Source organism: Ixodes scapularis, unplaced genomic scaffold (assembly GCF_016920785.2).
Source record: "Ixodes scapularis isolate PalLabHiFi unplaced genomic scaffold, ASM1692078v2 PGA_scaffold0__279_contigs__length_252992795, whole genome shotgun sequence".
Taxonomy (NCBI): domain Eukaryota; kingdom Metazoa; phylum Arthropoda; class Arachnida; order Ixodida; family Ixodidae; genus Ixodes; species Ixodes scapularis.
The window spans coordinates 244,215,587-244,232,745 of NW_024609835.1; the positions used below are offsets into that span (position 1 = coordinate 244,215,587).

At 50.7% G+C, this 17,159-nt stretch overlaps 1 protein-coding gene and 1 pseudogene across 1 annotated transcript; both read right to left on the reverse strand.

The window, feature by feature from the left end:
• Positions 1 to 1,995: 1,995 nt before the first annotated feature.
• LOC115318240 lies at positions 1,996 to 6,072 on the reverse strand (annotated as a pseudogene).
• LOC121833452 lies at positions 5,524 to 9,039 on the reverse strand. The gene is made up of 6 exons (XM_042286757.1): positions 8,865 to 9,039; positions 8,579 to 8,768; positions 7,621 to 7,909; positions 6,848 to 7,016; positions 6,312 to 6,674; positions 5,524 to 6,175 (listed from the first exon to the last, which is right to left on the reverse strand). Exons 1-6 carry the CDS (start codon positions 8,906 to 8,908, stop codon positions 6,121 to 6,123), a joined length of 1,110 nt encoding a protein of 369 aa, XP_042142691.1. The 5' UTR covers positions 8,909 to 9,039; the 3' UTR covers positions 5,524 to 6,120.
• Positions 9,040 to 17,159: the final 8,120 nt, after the last annotated feature.

Consider the following 17,159-nt stretch of genomic DNA (forward strand, 5'->3'; position numbering starts at 1 on the left):
TAGGAGCGGCAGGTAAAGTTACGGCCAGGGAGGGCAAATAGGAGCCAAAATAAAGAAAAAACCACACGAGATAAAAGCGGTAGCGGTATTTTTATATAGCTTCGCCGGTGCCGCGTCCCCGCCTTCTGTTGTGGTCGAGAGGTTAAAGCGCCGGTACTTGTCGTCGCGGCGTGAAAGTTCCGGGTTCGAATCGCGCTAGGGACTTCATTTTTTTTTCTTTCGTATTTTGCGCGTGGGTTACTTTTGAACTGTGATCCTTTTTTGGAAATCATCCACTTGCACTACTGCGCCTTACACGCTTTTCCTGTTTGTCCCACCAGTTCAATCGAAACACCGGGTGGAAGAAAAAAAAGATCAACGCAAGTTAACGCGCTAATGCAATCATTTCGTAATGTTCATGAAAAGAAAACCAAGCTAACAGCATCGGTATGGCTTTCACACAAGCGGAGCCGAAACAAGCATCCTTTCCCCAGCGTTTACAATTTTATCTGTTTTCAAATAACGCTCTTGCTACGATTCCTTTCAATAACAAGAGACGCCTATTTAGGACTAATAAAAACTGCAGTTATAGCAATTAAAAAAAATAAAATAAAACAAGCAAAAAAAAAAAAAGACTAGCAGCTGTGGTTACATTGATTGAGCGAAATGCTACAGGCAAGGCAGCAGGTCAAACGTCTGAGAAAGTAGTAAAACTGAACTAAAAGAGATCATACTTTTCCTTGCATGGAATGAGATAAAAAGTATATTTATACTCTTTACATTTTGTTGTGGCAATCGTTTTGTAATATTAACACATTACTTGTTGAATTTTAGTTAGACTAGCAGACGATCACGACCAAATGCAAAAATGAATCAGGCATCGACCATCGCAAACCCTCTCTCTAATGCAAACACCTAAAAGGACTTTGGATCAAGAAATGGAATTAATTATAATTAATTCCATTTCCAATTCCGCAAAATACAAAAAAAAAGAAGTCCGAAGCGCGATTTGAACCTGGAACTTTCACGCCGCGACGACAAGTACCGGCACTTTAACCTCTCGACCACAACAGAAGGCGGTGACGCGACGCCGGCGGAGGTATATAAAAATACCGCTACCGCTTTTATCTCGTCTGGTTTTTTTTTTATTTTGGCTCCTATTTGCCCTCCCTGGCCGTAACTTTACCTGCCGCTCCTACAGTATAAAGGGGCGGTCAATTAGATTCCAGTTGAAAGTCCCTCCAATCAGTTTCTGCGAGCGAAATTAGGCTTTTGTGCTTGAAGCGACGCGGATCTCTCCGCCATTAGGCAGGGACGCTAGGTACTTCCTTGTCCCCATGGAGCTGGTCACGTGACGTAAAAATTCCTCCTGGCCGCGGCCGCGTCCGCAGCCGCAAGATGAGCAAACCGGCCCTGGAGATTGCTCTAGCTAGCAGAAAGCATGACGGATTCAGACCCTGGTATCCAAAAGACAGGTAAGCAATCAGACCAATGTGCAGAGTAGACACACTTCTAACGACAGGCAGGCTTGTATCACAATACTGTGTTCTTACAAATTGCCAACTTCGGTGCTGAAAGTGTGTTCCTCAATATGATGTGTCTGATCACAATGCGAAAAAGCATGTTTTATAATAAACAGTGTACAACAATGTAATTTACTCAATCTACCATTTGTGCATCCTTTCAGGTAGATGAGATACACTGCGTACCGGCAGTTTGTGCTGCTGACGTGGAAACGCCTCAAGAAGGAAATTAGAATTCTGCCGAGCTGAGGTGTTTACAGGATTCGCACCAAGTTCCCGTCTGAGGATGGAGCCTATGTTGGATTTTGGCATATGTACTAAGAGAATCAAGGCATGCACACATGTTCACAATTTACTTTGGTGTTTAGATAAAAAAAGGCTTTTGGTTACCAAAAATTCCACATGTGCACAGTCAGTGCGAGGAGGCGAGGACGCATGCTCTGAATGAGGCATACTGGTATGCCGTAATGAATCTACACAAGCTCACAGCGGAAGGGTTTGCAGCATTTTGTGCACAGATGGCAAAATGCTAGTGCCCAGATAGAAAGTCTCTACTCCGGTTTACATGCCGAGAAAGAAGCATGCATAAGCAGCGGCGGCGGTGTGACCTTAGGGGGCAGGGGGCAACATGGGGAGTGCCCCAGGGATTGACGTGCCTTGTTAAGGAGAGCAAAGTGTCACCCCAAGGTTTTCTTTCCCGTTTCTGGCCTAGCACAGGGAACACTATGACGACTCTGGTCCGGCAGCTCTGTCGCGTCGGAGTAGGGGACGGGTGCAAATTTTTGGGGGCTTGGGGTATGCAGTCCGTTGAAGTGGTAATTGAAGGTCTTTTCTGCAAGTGGTCCAGTCCCGGTCACATTTGAACTGATTGGTTGTGTGGTCTGTGAGCGAGGGAAAAGGTTGGATTTCGAAGAAGGGAACGGGGGAGATCTCAGGAGACTTGAGCCAAGGAAGGATGGTCTCACAAGTAGAGAGTTGTAACTTGGACGGGTGTAAAAAAAATGTGCATAGCCCAAGACAAGCAGCAAGTCGACCCGTCACTCAGCGACGTTCGTGCCACCACGCTCCAGGTCATCGGAGCAGAACCTGCGTCCCACACCACCGGGAGGAGCAACAACTTTACTCCAAGGAAGGTGCTAAGCAGCTCAACTGCAAAAGGGGCCTGCAATGGGAATACAGAAATTAGGATGGATAACCCAAACAATATTTGCTAATTGTAGAACCTCGCCACAAATCATACGGACCTTATTTGTTGAACCTCGTCTTGTGCCTTTGGATCAGTTCTGCCTTGGAAACTTTCTTTGCAGAGCTGCAGAGCGGCGGCGGAACCACGGAGGGTGTGATGAGACTGACGCCTCGAGTCTTCCTCTGGGCCCCTTCTCGCAGCACGTCCAGAAGCCTCTTCACGTAGTCTGACAAAATGGAAAAAAAAAATCGTTGGGTTTCGTAAAACTTGCGTGTTTTTGTTCCCTTGAAAAGTGTGTCGCAAAGATTGTTCTCATATGAACCGTCGTCGCACCAGTATTGATGACCATGACAAATTTCGATATATGGCCAGACTATTCTGTACAAGTACCGTATTTACTCGAGTAATAGCCGCACTGTTTATGAAGAAAACCTGAGGCTTCGCTTTTCCACGGAGCTCGTGAATCGCCAGTCACAGCAATCGACAGCATGATTCTAGCGGTTTACAGGATAGAGATAACATCTTCGTGCAAAAATACCATCTGTGTGGAGAATCATGTTCTCGAACTAGTTATTCGCTATGTAATTTATGCGCAACGCAATTATTGGGTGTATAAGTATTTTGTGGGAAAGCAGACGCAAGGGCCTTGTTCATAAATAGTGCGGCTATTACTCGAGTAAATACGGTGGTCACTTTCATTTTCCACTTCTAACATGCAAATTTGAAGGATGCAGGTAAGCTAAATAAACAAGAATGATATTCAATGCACACCATGAGTTGGCTCCTTCCTTTCTTGCACTGCCACTCCTTCTCCTCCATTGGCCTTCGGGTACTTGACCCTGAAACGCTCCTCGCCCTCCTCCGTGAATGCATAATGCCTGTTGCCGTTCTCGTTGTAACGGAGAATCGCACGCTTGGTTCTGTAATTGCGAAACGATTTTCACACAATTAGTATCAAAGTGCTCTTGCATTAGCACCCTGCTTGTTGCCAAATGAGTAGGATGCAGATGAGATCTGTAAAGGCATTTTGTAGATAGCTGCAGGTTCCCTGTGCTGAGTATGCTTCCATGCAACCGAGATTGTGCTGATTTCAGCCACATAAAAAAACAAGGTATAACTTTTATTGAATATTTGCATTTCTTCCAATTGCCTTATGTAAGAATTAAACTATTAGGAGCTATTTACATACCAAAAAAACATTTCGTGCATTGCTAGTTACCTCGCTTTCATCCCCTTGTACGAGTAGTGACAGGACTTCGGACAGAAGTGGATGATCAGGCTGTGAAACGCCTCCACAGTGTAGGTCTGGAAGCGTGTTGAGAGCTTTGGAAGGTCAGCAAGCAGGCACTTCTTCGTCACAATGTTTTCCAGTTTTTTGAAAGCTGCCGAGTCTAAAGGAGAATGCCACAGTCGGGGAAAATGCACGTAGCTTGTGTGATATGCTATATGAGTCGAAAAGATCAACAAATGTCTAAGCTCCATACATACCATCAGAGAGCCAATCCCTGGGCTCAAGCTCGCCGTGGGCACATGAGGCAAACCGGGGATCACGGTGAGAGTGAACGTCTCGCACATGGTTCAGCACGGAGAGCCACTTGGGGACAATCAGATCCGAACTCCCTTCGCTGGAAGCTGCCACCCAGTATAGGTGGTTTTGTATTGGCCTGCTCCAGAGCGCAAGCTCAGCACAGACGGGGATCTAACGGCCGCAAGCAGCTGCTTCTTGATACCCGGTGAAAATGAATAAAATAAAAAAAAGAAAGGCAAGAAGGAGTCTGTGTCCTAGAAGCTTCTTATTAAACGGATGATGGGGCACTTCTGCATTTGAGTAAAAACCCTTGAATTGCGTTCATTTGGCCTTTAGAATAATAGATATCACAATTATGTTTCAATGTGACGTGCCGCAGAGCCATAAGAGCAATCTCCAAATAGAACTGAAGCCCCGCCTCCCTAGCCTTGGGCAGCCAAAAAGTCCGTCAATGACGTCACGTACAGCGACTGTCTTTCACGTTTTCTCGCGTTTAACAATACTTGCGCAGTAAATGGTTTGGGTGTTCAGGTTCACGGCGTAAAAATACGCTAGGATTCAGTTCTAACTCATTTTTTTCAAGAACCTCCGTAGCTTCCCTTTAAGTTGGATGAAACAAGTAAACTGTTTTCTCTTCTGGCAGACATCAAATTGCTCTGCAATTTAACCAGACTTCCAGAGGGGCAGTGGACCACATGACATAACCACTAAGTGCTGCATGAACATCAACTACAATCCTAAAAATAGAATTACAATAAACTTTGCATTTTGATGTTTGCCCCAGAGAATTTTATGTATGCTCTGATATCTTGTACATGCCAACTCAGCCCCACTGGCCACATGTAGTCCCCGAGAGGTTTCTACAGCTTTTTACTTCTTCCATGCTTAGGTTGGCCTTAGTTTGAAATTACCTCAATTAGAATGCACACTGCAATAATTTTAATTGAACTTTCTGATGTGTCATTAGCTCCTACATTCTTACAAGAGGAGGACATCCTTGGGTGGAAAGACAAAATGTTAGCAGAGAAAAACAGTACCTTTTGCAACGTGCCAGACGTCAAAGTCGTGGCGGACATTTGGCTTTTCCTTCTTCACGAAAGCTTTGCCCTGGACGTGACGGTCCGTGACTAAAAGATCAACAACCAGGCCCTGGAATTCCAGAAAGCTGAAGCTCCTCTTTAGGCCTGCCAGCTCCATACGACCGCTCCCACCAACTTCATTAGACTGCACATTAAAAGCACCACAAAAAAAAATGTCACATGTAACATGGATCATGGTTCAGAAGTGTTAGAATCTCGGATGCTTCTTGCACATATTTGCTAATTACGCTTTCTGATGAAGACATTCAGAAGGAGAACCCAAATTATGACTCGTCTTTTCATTTTATTTCAGCGTAAAAAAGCATGTAGCTGTGGCGTAGTTACATAACTGCAATAATAAAAAGCAATGCTGCAGCCAGGTGTCTATATTTGTCAATGTTTGTCGGCGTTTGTGGGGGTGTTGGCCGTTACAGTGGGACAGGATCAGCGACACGGAACTTTGTGATGTCGCCGAGTCAAAATCGGTGTTTGTTGCTTTAGTGGGACAACGTTATTACGAGATTTTGCTTGCTTTGTCTGCCAACATGCATAGCAACCTACACTAAAAACGCCTGGCTCATTAGACTTGACGAGACAAACCCTCTGAACAATCTGTTCCTCTTGTATTGTCATTTCAAATACAAATAATCAAATGAGGTAAAATTTTCTTATTATTGCAATGAATGTTGAAAGGTGTACAGAATGTGACATTCATACCTGCACAAGCTCGAAGTGAACAATCTTGTTTGTGTCCAGGTCGAGCACAGAGTAAGCCATATTTGGCACTAAATCCTGGCGAGTCTGCCCGACCATCTCCGGCCAGCTTTAGGGGACGGTTCTTTGCCTGGTCCAACAGTGCTGCTTGTTCTTGGCTCCACGCCTGCAAAATAAATAGCAATAGCTTATGTGTGCGTTTTGCAGCATTTGTTGAATTTAAAACTTGAAACTCAGCAGTAACTGGGGTGTTAGTGTTTTTTGCTAACAACATTACAGAGCAGAATTATGTCAATTCTCACTGTGTCAATAGCTGGCTGGAGGTGATCTCGCTGCAAGTTGAAGAATGTCTTCTCGCAGACCACTTGCACGCCAATACTTGACAGTGTTCTGAGAGAGGCTGTGGGGTTGCACCCTGCAAACAGGATCCCTGCACACAGCAGCAAGTTGAGGAGAGGCTGCTGGTTGACCCCATCCGGTTGACCCAGTAGCTGTGGTGGTCTACCGGGCACTTGGAAATGACTTCAACCACAGTTCCCTCACACTCGATGGAGACTTGACAGCTGGCATAGCACTTCGGGCACACCTTGAACAGCTGCCGAAATTGGACCTCTGCTACCAAGAACACCCGATTGTTATCGGGAGCAGGGCGTGGCTCTGCGAAGCTGCATCAAGAAGGAATGAAAGCATATGAACCAAGGGACCCCAAACTCATCTTAGGAAGTGGGCCCAAACAGAAAGTTAAGTCCTTCAAGGAAAAATGTGTTTAAAGTAGCAAGAGGGAAGTCTTAATTTGGGTTACCACTATATGGTTTCCATTTGTGCTCACTATGCATACCTTTCTCGATACTCCTCTGAGGGGATGTAGTCCTTGTCATCCTTCGCTCCAGGATCTTCCCTGTCTGGTTCGCCCAACTCGTCACAGCTCTCCCCTGGATCAGCTTCTTTCGGTCTCCATTGGCTTGTCTGGCAAGCTGCATCGGTGCATGGGAAGAATGTCTGCGCCCCTGGAAAGTAAACAAGTAGAACATATAGATTATGCACAAAAGATGAAGTTAAAAAATCTAACTTCTTACAAATGAAGAAATGCATCTACTCTGGCTGATTAACTTTTGGTTTCAGATATGTCATGAACTGAAACCATTATCTCATGCCACCCAATTTATGCCGCGGCAGAACTTGCAAATATTGTGTTTTTTTATGGTTAAATTAATACTCAACGATACCACATTGTTCCGCATGACGTGACAGCTTTTAGGAGTCTTCTGACGTATGGTCAGGCATAGTCGTACGCTTCTGGAAGCAACACAATCACTTCCCTTCTTACAATTTTGGCTTCAGAACACAAAGAAAGCAGAAAGAACACATAACAAAGCTGGTATGTACCCTCTTCTGTTACCGTTCTGCCGCCTTTGCGTTCTGCAATCGCCGAAATGTCAAACAAAATTAGCCGCATCTTCTATTCGTGGGTAAACCATCTGGCACGACGAATCAGTTTACTATAACAACAAATTGAGAAGATAGTTGGAGCACTGAATATTTACAGAATGTCTATACACATAATCTGTACATATTTTGCTGAAATGCACGTTCACTGCATCACCCTCACACCAATGGATCGTGCAGGAGCCCTTGCTTGAGTGCGTGCAGACTTTGTCCTTGGCCTCACCAACACCTGCACACTTTTATCCCGCTTAGAGGGCTTCGAGGTGTCGCTGTTCACACGGGGAACACTGAAGTCCAGGGGAGCACTTGCATCTGGACAATCGCCCTCCGCTGCCCCCACAGCCACTGGCTCGGTGCAGATTATGGCCTCAGTCAACGGCTCTGCCTGTATTCGTAGAGCAACAGAGCAGCTTGTGGAGGGTCCAGCCGGTGACGAGAGAAGCTCTGAAACAATCTGAAAAACAAATGTGAATCTGATCATGGGCAGTTTGGCAACATTTATGTCGAAGTACAGAGAGTCTGAGACTGGGAATAACTCAACATGAACGCAAGGTCTGATTAATAATAATACTTTGCCAACCGACGAACCCGCTGCCCTCAACAAATCGAAAATCAACGTATGCAGATGCTCTAAAGCTTATAATTAAAGAGAAGATTGGACAGATAATTGCCTCAGAAATCTAGCAAAGGTTTGCTGCATTGTTTGTGGTGTAATTTTTACCCGCTTCAGCATTTCTCGTTCACAGCATTGAACAAATGTCGTGCAAATTGCTGTTTTAGAACTCGCATCTCTATCTGTTATTTCGAGACTGTGTTAAAAGAGCCGATCGACGGCGCGCTTACCGAGCATTCAAGTGCCCTCCGACAAAAATATCCGTCTCATTCAGTGCACTTAGCGCTCGGGGCGTTTCCTACGCTCAAAGTTTACTCTGAAACCCGTCTGCCGAGACGCGGGCATGACGTCTCAACAGCTGCCGGTGCTACTGGTGCTTGAATGTGCGCTTGGGACTGTTATGCAACGGCAACGCGAGCGAAGTTGCGAGTCTGGCCAGCGAGCACTGTTCGAGAGCAAGCATAACCCGCAAAAATTACGGTTCTAGAAGTCTGATCCAATGCGGCTTACCTCCATCCGCCTTCTCTTCGCAAATGCACCCGGTGTGCGCTGAGGTTGTCTCCTCTTGTGTGAGAAAATGGTTGGCACAGCGTCTTGTTTCAGTCGTGGCTTGTAGTCCATGCCCATATTCTTCATAAGCCGTACTTTGTCCTCGTATGCATCGGCCGTAAAATGCGCCGAACAGAGCACGCTCCACTTGCTGGGCTTGAAATTGTCTCTCTGTATGGCGGAGACCCATAAATTCGCAATCCGGGGGTCGGAAGGAAAAGCGTGAACGTGAAACGGGCTGTCTCACCTGGAAGAGTTGAAACAACCTACGGCCGCACACACGGCTGGCATTGCCGCACGCCTGTCACGGCGAAGGGGACGGAAAAACAGCAAAAACTAAAGGCGACGACGGAACACCAAAAATAATCAAAACAGTCAACAAAGGGCGGAGAAATCTTGCGAAACGGCGAAACGCCGAGCACCCTTGCCGAAATCACGCGTAGACGACACCAAAAGAGAGCGGCAACGAGGTAGAGGGGCTTAGAGCGATAAACCGGAAGTTCGGAAGTGGCACCCCCCCGGTTGCCGCCATGTTGTACGCAAATGTGACCACTCGTCACGTGACCTCCCAAGAGCCGTGACGTCACAGGTAAGATGGCTGCGCCCATAGCTGGCGGATGCGAGTTTGTTCGGTGCGCGGTAGCCGTGATGTGCAGCTGCTTTCCGACGACTTCGGGCTTCTTCGTGCTGGCTGACGCAGGTATATTGTGAAAATATGAAGGAACGAGACTTTATACCGTTTTTACGCAAGATCGCTCTGGATCATCTGGATATTAACGCCTGTGAGACAGCATCAGCTCTGCATCGCCGTACCGGTGCTCGGATTCCGGGATGTGTTCGAGGATCGATAGAACTTTTCAGTGCTTTTAACATAAAATTTTCGCATTCTCTTAGTTTTGTTTGAACGTTGAAATATCTGAGAACCTACACGAAATGTATGCGTCGCGTTAGGGCCTAGGGGAAGTTGTTTCAGCCCTCCGTCACCGAACAACCATAGCAACTTTTAGCAAGGAAGCTCCTGCGATTTTTACCTTTTGTGCTAATCCACGATTTACATTCGATCGCTTTTCTTCCTTTTTTTGTGTGTGAGTGCGAAGTGCACTTATCTTCAGCTACGAGGATGACGTTTTCCTGAGTGTGGGGAAGAATAAATCGTTGCAGGCACCTGCTTCAAAGCTATTCGACTTGCTGAAAGAACAGCTGTTTTGGTGCATGCATAGATTAACTGCACACTTTTTCTCTTTCGTAGGATTTATTGCAGCAATACTCTTTTCCATAAAGAGTGCATTGTATTAGTCGGTCAATTATATAATTGTTCTAATTACCTGGATAATATGATTCATATTTGTGTTCACTCTTGCCGGGAGAGCAGTGTTGTTGAAAAATGTTGACTACCATTCCTTTCGGTCTTTTCAATAGACTCTTTTCAAAAGTGTGGGCTGCCTATACTTCGTATCACCGTAACTTGGAAAAGGCCAACCGCCACAGCCCCCTCGAGCCAATCAGAGAGACGGAGCGAAGGTGTGTGACAAATCTGTGCAGACGAGCACTCTGATGACATGTTGTCATGTGCCTCTCTCCAACGTGTGCATTGACTCACCGAGACTGAAGCCTTTGCCATCTGCCAAATTCTGCTGAAACAAATTACAGTAGCTACTACTCTAATTACCCCAGGCTTTCATACTTTGGGCATTTGTTCGACAAGAATGTTATGTCCGCCATCCCTGTGAATTCGGCTCAGCACCTATTGGACTCGAATGCTGCATTAGCGTTTGACGTGAACTGGGGCCCATTCGTGTGCTTTACGCCGAAAAAATGGTGACAGTTGTGTTGCTTGATGGGTTTCTGCAAAGGGTCTATTGTGTCATACATATAGGAAGTGACATGCTATATACCAATGCATCAACACAGACTACATACTATTAAACTATAGGCTTAGAGGTGTGTTTGTTTTTCCAATTAACAAGTTACAGCAGTGTGCTTTAATGTTATTATCATGTGTGTAGTTTTACGTATCCCCTCTGCATTGCCAACGAAGGACCCTGGAGGGAATAAATTAATAAATAACATTTCCACATCACTGGAGTTGGTTTTCGGACGCACCACATGTTCAGGAAAGGTTGAACGAGTGCAACCCTATACAAGACGTCTGCCAGTCTGGTATGTCCCATTCATTAATATTGAAGGGTCAGAGATGCGAGTGTCCTCGTAAGGTCCAGAGCGTGCAGTGAACACAATTCTCGGTGTATAGACTCTCAAGGCGTGAAGGCAAGCGGAAATATGTTTATCTGGTTAGTGTATCAAATATGTTTATTTCCACTTGATTACATAATTATTGATTCTTAGTAAATGGTTCCATAACAAGTTCTTTCTGTGACAGTCTCGTGTCAGGCGTTCAGTCGTAGTACCTGTGGACCTTGTTGTCGGATGACGCTCCTGGCACGTCAGTGTTCAGTTTGGTCAAGTGGCAACTTTGACCGACTGATGCTGTCTTGTAATCATACGTCATGTGCGGCCACTGACGTCTGATGCACTGAAGCTGCAGGGCTGGCTTCTAATCCGAAAATTTTCCTGGTAGTTTTCTGCCTCAAAGCAGCAAGCTCGGGCATTTATTGCTTACGTGGCTGTGCCTTTTGCTGTACCATTGACTTGATAGCTGGCAACAATGTTTGTTTGCTATCCAAGTCTGGTGATGCTTGCAGTTCACTTTTGAGAGCAACCAACCATTCTATTCCTTCAAGTCACTCAGGGGCATTCTCCCTCAAAGTTGGAAATTGTGTGCTTCGTGGAGTGGACACAGATAATTGGTGTCAGCAAATTTTTAGGTATTGTCCTTGGACGACAACGGACACCAAAAATCCCCTTTCACTGCATTGCCGCTCACCTTCTTTGTCGTGCTTACATCTCATTGAGGTCATGGATGTCAGGAGCTTCGGGGTAATCAGGCATTCAGCATCTTCGATTCAGCACCTTCGGCATCAGGGACAAAGGTCGCCGAAGGTAATCCTTAATCTCCCGTGGTCGCTCCTCGAGACATGATTGAGGGTCGTTCGGCACGAACCCTCGCAGACCAATTCATTGGTACGGGCAGCTTTGGTAGACATGGTCGGCTTCATGCAGTGGTAGCAGAGTGGTTTTCGGTCGGCCATTCGCATCACCTACGTTTTCCTCGGTATACTTTGTTGAGCACAGACCTACACACGATGTCGGGAATGCTTCGGCATTGGAGTGTCTCACTGAATTTGCATTGAATACCAAGGGGCAGCCGGTGGCGGTCGTTGTGCCATTGTAGGGTAAGTTGCCCTTGGTTTGTCAAATGCCGCTTCGCTCGCAGAAGTCTCGGTTGAAATACCTGTCAGACTTGTTCCGAAACAATCTCGGCAATCAAAATAAAAGCCGGGCAACTGATGGCAGGAAATAGCTTCCTGATCTCTTCCCAGACAACGTCGTGGATGATGTCGTGGATGCCTGGGGGGCTGGCGTCGAAGTAGCAGCTGGACAACTCGAGTGTCGAGACGCCGAGAAGTTGTTCATAGTGACAGGCTCGGGCATGCAGTGCACATTCAATGTTGGAAGCCTCGGTGATATGAACACTTCGACTGTTGTTGGGGGGTTACGGACAAGGCTGCCGAAGGTGTTGTCCCTTACATGAGGGGCATGGGATTCTTAGGTTCTTGTCTTCTGTAGCATCAAGGTCGGCGTGGGCGTGGGCGCTCGATCAAGCCCAAAACACCCTCCACGAGTGCGGTGGCGCTCTCGTTGGGGCAGTGTCCTGGACAGAATCAAGAATGTGGCTCTCTCTCTTTGATGTTGGCTGACGAATGCGCGCTTCAGCTCGATCTTGCAAACTTCCCATGACGCTAAGAAGGATCCATGGTTCTCAGACCAGCGCCGGCAGTTTCTTCCACGAGAAGTATAGGTTCTGCAGGAGCTGGTTGTCTGTCCACCCAATGTGGCGGGCGACACTGTCATATTGTTCAATCCAGTCCTCGACGTCTTCATACAGCTTGCGTGAAAAAGCGTCGGAGTGTGATTTGCGACGGGCATGCAAACAATGGTGGGAGGGGACGCGGTTTGCTGCTACAAGGTTGTCATTGTTGGCTTAGTCAGCTTCGGAGTTTCTGGCAGGAGACCGAATTCCGGTGGTTTTTCCTGGTAGCAGCAATTGGCTCGGATTTCAGGTGCTTCGTGGTGTATTTCCGAGGTTACTCCTTGTGGTACTGGCTCGTCTTGCGGTTGTTTTGCCAGGCTCGGGTTAGGACTTTGCTTACGGCTCGCCGGGGGTATAAGGCGGAGGATAGTCAGCCACCCATGTCTCATTATCGGGCAACTCGGCTGAGGAGCCGCCGGGTTCACACAGAGTGAAGGGCTATGGGTAAAGTACCCAGCACCTCTACCAGAACATACAATGACAGCCGAGCATAACCTGCAGTATTGCAGTATAGTGAATATTGATAGAAGATAGGACTGGAACAAGGATCCGTGACAATATTGTCACGATCTTTCTAGAACGTGGACGAAGGGGGCCGAAGCACCCGCCGAGGAGAGACGACACGCAGCCTGGTTGAGGGTGGACGATGACTGACCGGAGCAGCGTGTGCTCAACGGTGTTTATTGGTGTCGTGAACAATGTTGCCCGCCGAGCCAGGCGGCCGCAGACGGGCGGACTGGAGGGGGGCGCCACTAACTTGTTACACTCCTCCCCCCCAGTTTGTTTTTCCTAAAAACAAAATACATGAAAAAAACACACACGGCCGACACCAACTCGGCGTCTGCTCATGCAAAGTCCCGGCCTGTCGACGATGAAGGTCACCCCGGCGAGTAGCGGTCAGGTGGCCTCCGCTGTCGTGCACTCCGCCTGGGTACAGGTGTCGACGGGCCAGGTGTGGCAACGCCGGGCGCTGCCTGAACCGGTCGCGCTCCACCCGGTGGAGCTGCAGGGACCGGATTTGGGAGTGGCACTGGTCCAACTGGTGCCACAGGAGTGGCGACGCTTGTCGCCTCCGGGGTGGATGGCGCTCCGCCGGCCACGACTGGTGCTGTTGTTGGGCCCCCTGCAGGCTGGTCCTCCGAAGCGACGGCCGAGGTTGGATGCCAGGTCCCGAGGCGAGGCCTGACATGGTCGGCGTGCCGGTGCCAGGTGGTCCCGTCGGGCATGCGGACGAGCAGCGATGAGGCGCTCGCTGGTGAAACCACATGTCCGGCAGACCAGGGTGGGCCAGGACGGAAGTTCCTGGCGTACACCGACGCTCCCGGCTCCGGCAAAGGCCCGGGACGGCACCCTCGGTCAGCAGCCAGCTTCTGCTTCAGCTGCTTCAGGAGCGCCGTGGACCGGAGGTCTGGATGCAAGACGTCCAAGGGGGTCTTGACCATCCGGCCCAGCAGAAGCTCGCAGGGGGCACGGCCAGTGACCTCATGCGGTGTGGTCCGGTACTGGAACAGTACCCGGGCCACCTGCGTTCGGAAATCCCCGGGCTGGCTCTTCTTGAGCTTGTCCTTGATGGTCTGGACCACTCGCTCGGCCGCACTATTGGAAGCGGGGTGGTACGGCGGAACCAGCATCCGGCGGATTCCATTCCTCTGCAGCCAGTCCAGGTACTCGGCGCTGGCGAAAGCGGGACCATTATCAGACACGATAATGTCCGGCAATCCCTGCGCCGCGAAGACCTGCCGCAGAGCCGCAATGGTCGCGCTTGCCGAGGGACTGGTGACTGGCAGTGCCTCCACCCACTTGGAGAAGGCGTCCACTACCACCAGGAAGTAGTGGCCCTTGAAGGGTCCCGCATAGTCCACATGCAAGCGGGACCACGGCCTCTGTGGGAACGGCCAGGGGGTGATTTCCACGTGGCGCGAGGCTCGCTGGTTCTCCTGGCAGACCTGGCAGCCTTGCACCTGGTGCACGATTTCCTGGTCCAAGCCAGGCCACCAAACGTGCGACCGTGCCACCATCTTGGTCTTTTCAATGCCAGGATGCCCCGCGTGCAGCAGCTGCAGCACCTTGGCCCGCAGACTTTGTGGAATCACCACCCTGGAACCCCACAGGAGGCAGCCTTGCTCCAAGCTCAGCTCGGCGGTCTTGTGGCTGTATGCCTGGTGACGCAGCTCCTCCCCTCGGGAAACCGCCTTGACCACCTGAGACAGGACCGGGTCCCGGCTGGTCGCCTGCGCCACCGCAGTCCTGGTGAGCACCCCCGGATAGGCCCGCTCCAGCAGGAACACGTCAGCTGGCTCTGGAACGGCAGCAGGCACCTCCGGCAGGGGCAGGCGGCTCAGGGCGTCAGCAGGTCCCAGGTCCTTCCCAGGGCGGTAGACCAGCTTGTACCTGTAGGCTGCCAGCGTCAAGGCCCAGCGTACCACACGCGGCGAGGCTTGCACTGGGACCGCCTTGTCAGGTCCCAGCAGCCCCAGCAGCGGCTTGTGGTCCGTGACTGCCTCGAACTGCCGGCCCCACAGGTACTGGTGGAAGCGCTGGACCCCGAAGATGAGGGCCAAGCCTTCTTTGTCGAGCTGGCTGTAGCGTTGCTCCGCCGCATGAAGCCGACGAGAAGCAAACGCCACAGGGCGTTCCTGACCATCCTGACCCCGGTGCGACAAGACGGCTCCTACCCCGTACGGCGACGCATCCACGGTGAGGACCACAGGCTTGGCCGGATCGAAGTGCACAAGCACTGGAGCCTTAACGACCAGCTCCTTGCTGCGCTGGAAGGCCAAGTCCTGCTCCTTCTTCCAGGCCCACTGCTGCCCATCACGAAGCAGGCGATGCAGCGGCTCTAGATGCGTCGACAGGTTGGGCAGGAACCTCCTGTAGAAGTTGATGAGGCCGAGGTAGCTCTGAAGCTCCTTCTTGCTCTTGGGCTTCGGCGCCTTGAGCACGGCCTCAATCTTGCGAGGTGCCGGGGCCAGGCCAGCCTGGGAGATGATGTGTCCCAGGTACTCCACGCTGGGGGTCAGGAACACGCACTTGTCCAGCCTCAGCTTGAGACCGGCGTCCTGTAGTAGTGTCAGGACTTTCCGCAGGTTCTGCAGGTGGTCCCCGTCGTCGGTACCGGTAACCAGGATGTCGTCCAAGTACACCGCCGCGTGCCTCATGCCCCTGAAGAGGTTGTCCATCTCTCTCTGGAAGATGGCTGGGGCTGAGGCCACGCCGAACGGTAGGCGCGTGTACTGGAAGAGTCCCATGGTAGTCGAAATGGTGACGTACTTCCGGGCGGCATCCTGGAGCACCAGCTGCTGGTAGGCATCTCGAAGGTCGAGCTTGGTGAACTTCTGTCCCCCGGACAGAGCCGACCAGAGATCTTCTACCCGAGGCAGCGGGTACTTTTCGACGGTAGCGACGGGGTTTATGGTGACCTTGAAGTCCCCGCAGATCCTGACGCGGCCGTCTCGCTTGAGGACTGGGACAATTGGTGCAGCCCACTCGGAAGTCTTGACGGGCACCAGGATACCCTCTCGCTGCAGCCGTTGCAGCTCCTGGGTGACCCCGTCCTTCAGGGCAAACGGCAGCGGACGCGGCTTGAAGAATCGAGGCCGGGTTCCCTCGGGTATGTGGATGCCAACAGTCGTGCCGGCGAAGGTGCCCACCCCTGGCTGGAACAGGGACTGGAAGTCGGTCAGGAGGCTCGGGACGTCCTTCACCACGTGCAGCGCAGCTTCTTGGTACTCCGGCAGCCGAACACCCAGCGAGTGAATCCAGTTCCGGCCCAGCAGCGTCGGCGACGACCCCTTGGTTAGGTAAAGGGGAAGGATTGCCTCCCTGTCGCCAAGGCGAACGCTGACTTGGGCCCGACCCTGGACCTGGGAAAGCTGCCCGGAGTAGCTGCGCAGCATGACGTCAGACGCCTCGATGGACACGCCGGGGAAGGTCCGCTTGAACAGCTTCCCGGGCATGACCGACACGCTCGCCCCCGTGTCCAGCTCCATGGTGATGGGGTGGCCGCAGATCTCAACAGACACCAAGTAAGGTGGCACAGACGAAAGTTTATTCAAATGCCACACGTCGAAGATCTGCGGCTCGTCGGCCACGACGTGGACCCTAGCTGACGACGAACCCGGGCCTGGTGCCGCTCGTCCCCGCCGCGTTTTCTTGCGACGACCACCCTGGTCGCGGGCTTGGCTGGAACCCGGGCTTGAACCAGGCTGCTGCTGCTGCTGGCCGCCGCTCGTCCTCCCCCCTCGGCAGACACGTGCGAGGTGCCCAGTTCTCCCGCACGTAAAGCATTGTGCTTGGACGAACTGGCACTGTGAGGGGGAGTGGGCAGCACCGCAGCGGCTGCAGGCACCGCTCCTTGCCGCCATCTTGTTCACCGCCGCTTCCGTCGACGGTGAGCCGGCCGCACGCGCTATCTCGCTGGCGTCTTTCGCTGCTGCTTCCATCGCCAGCGCTGCCTTCACCGCGTCGTCCAGCGAGGGGTCGGGGAGCTCCAGGAGTCTCGTCTGCATGGCGGAGTTGTTGATGCCGCAGACGAACCGGTCCCGGAGTAGCGAGTCCAACTGGTCGCCGAAGGCGCAGGTGCTCGCTAACCCTCGTAGCGCAGCGACGAAC

Bases quoted from the DNA above. Each gene is read 5' to 3' on its own strand.
- LOC121833452 (XM_042286757.1), bottom strand. From the start codon at position 8,908: ATGCCAGCCGTGTGTGCGGCCGTAGGTTGTTTCAACTCTTCCAG. The intron at 7,910-8,578 runs GTAAGCCGCATT...TTTGTTTTTCAG, and splicing joins CGAAGAGAAGGCGGATGGAG to ATTGTTTCAGAGCTTCTCTC. The intron at 7,017-7,620 runs GTGTGAGGGTGA...TTTACTTTCCAG, and splicing joins GGCTCCTGCACGATCCATTG to GGGCGCAGACATTCTTCCCA.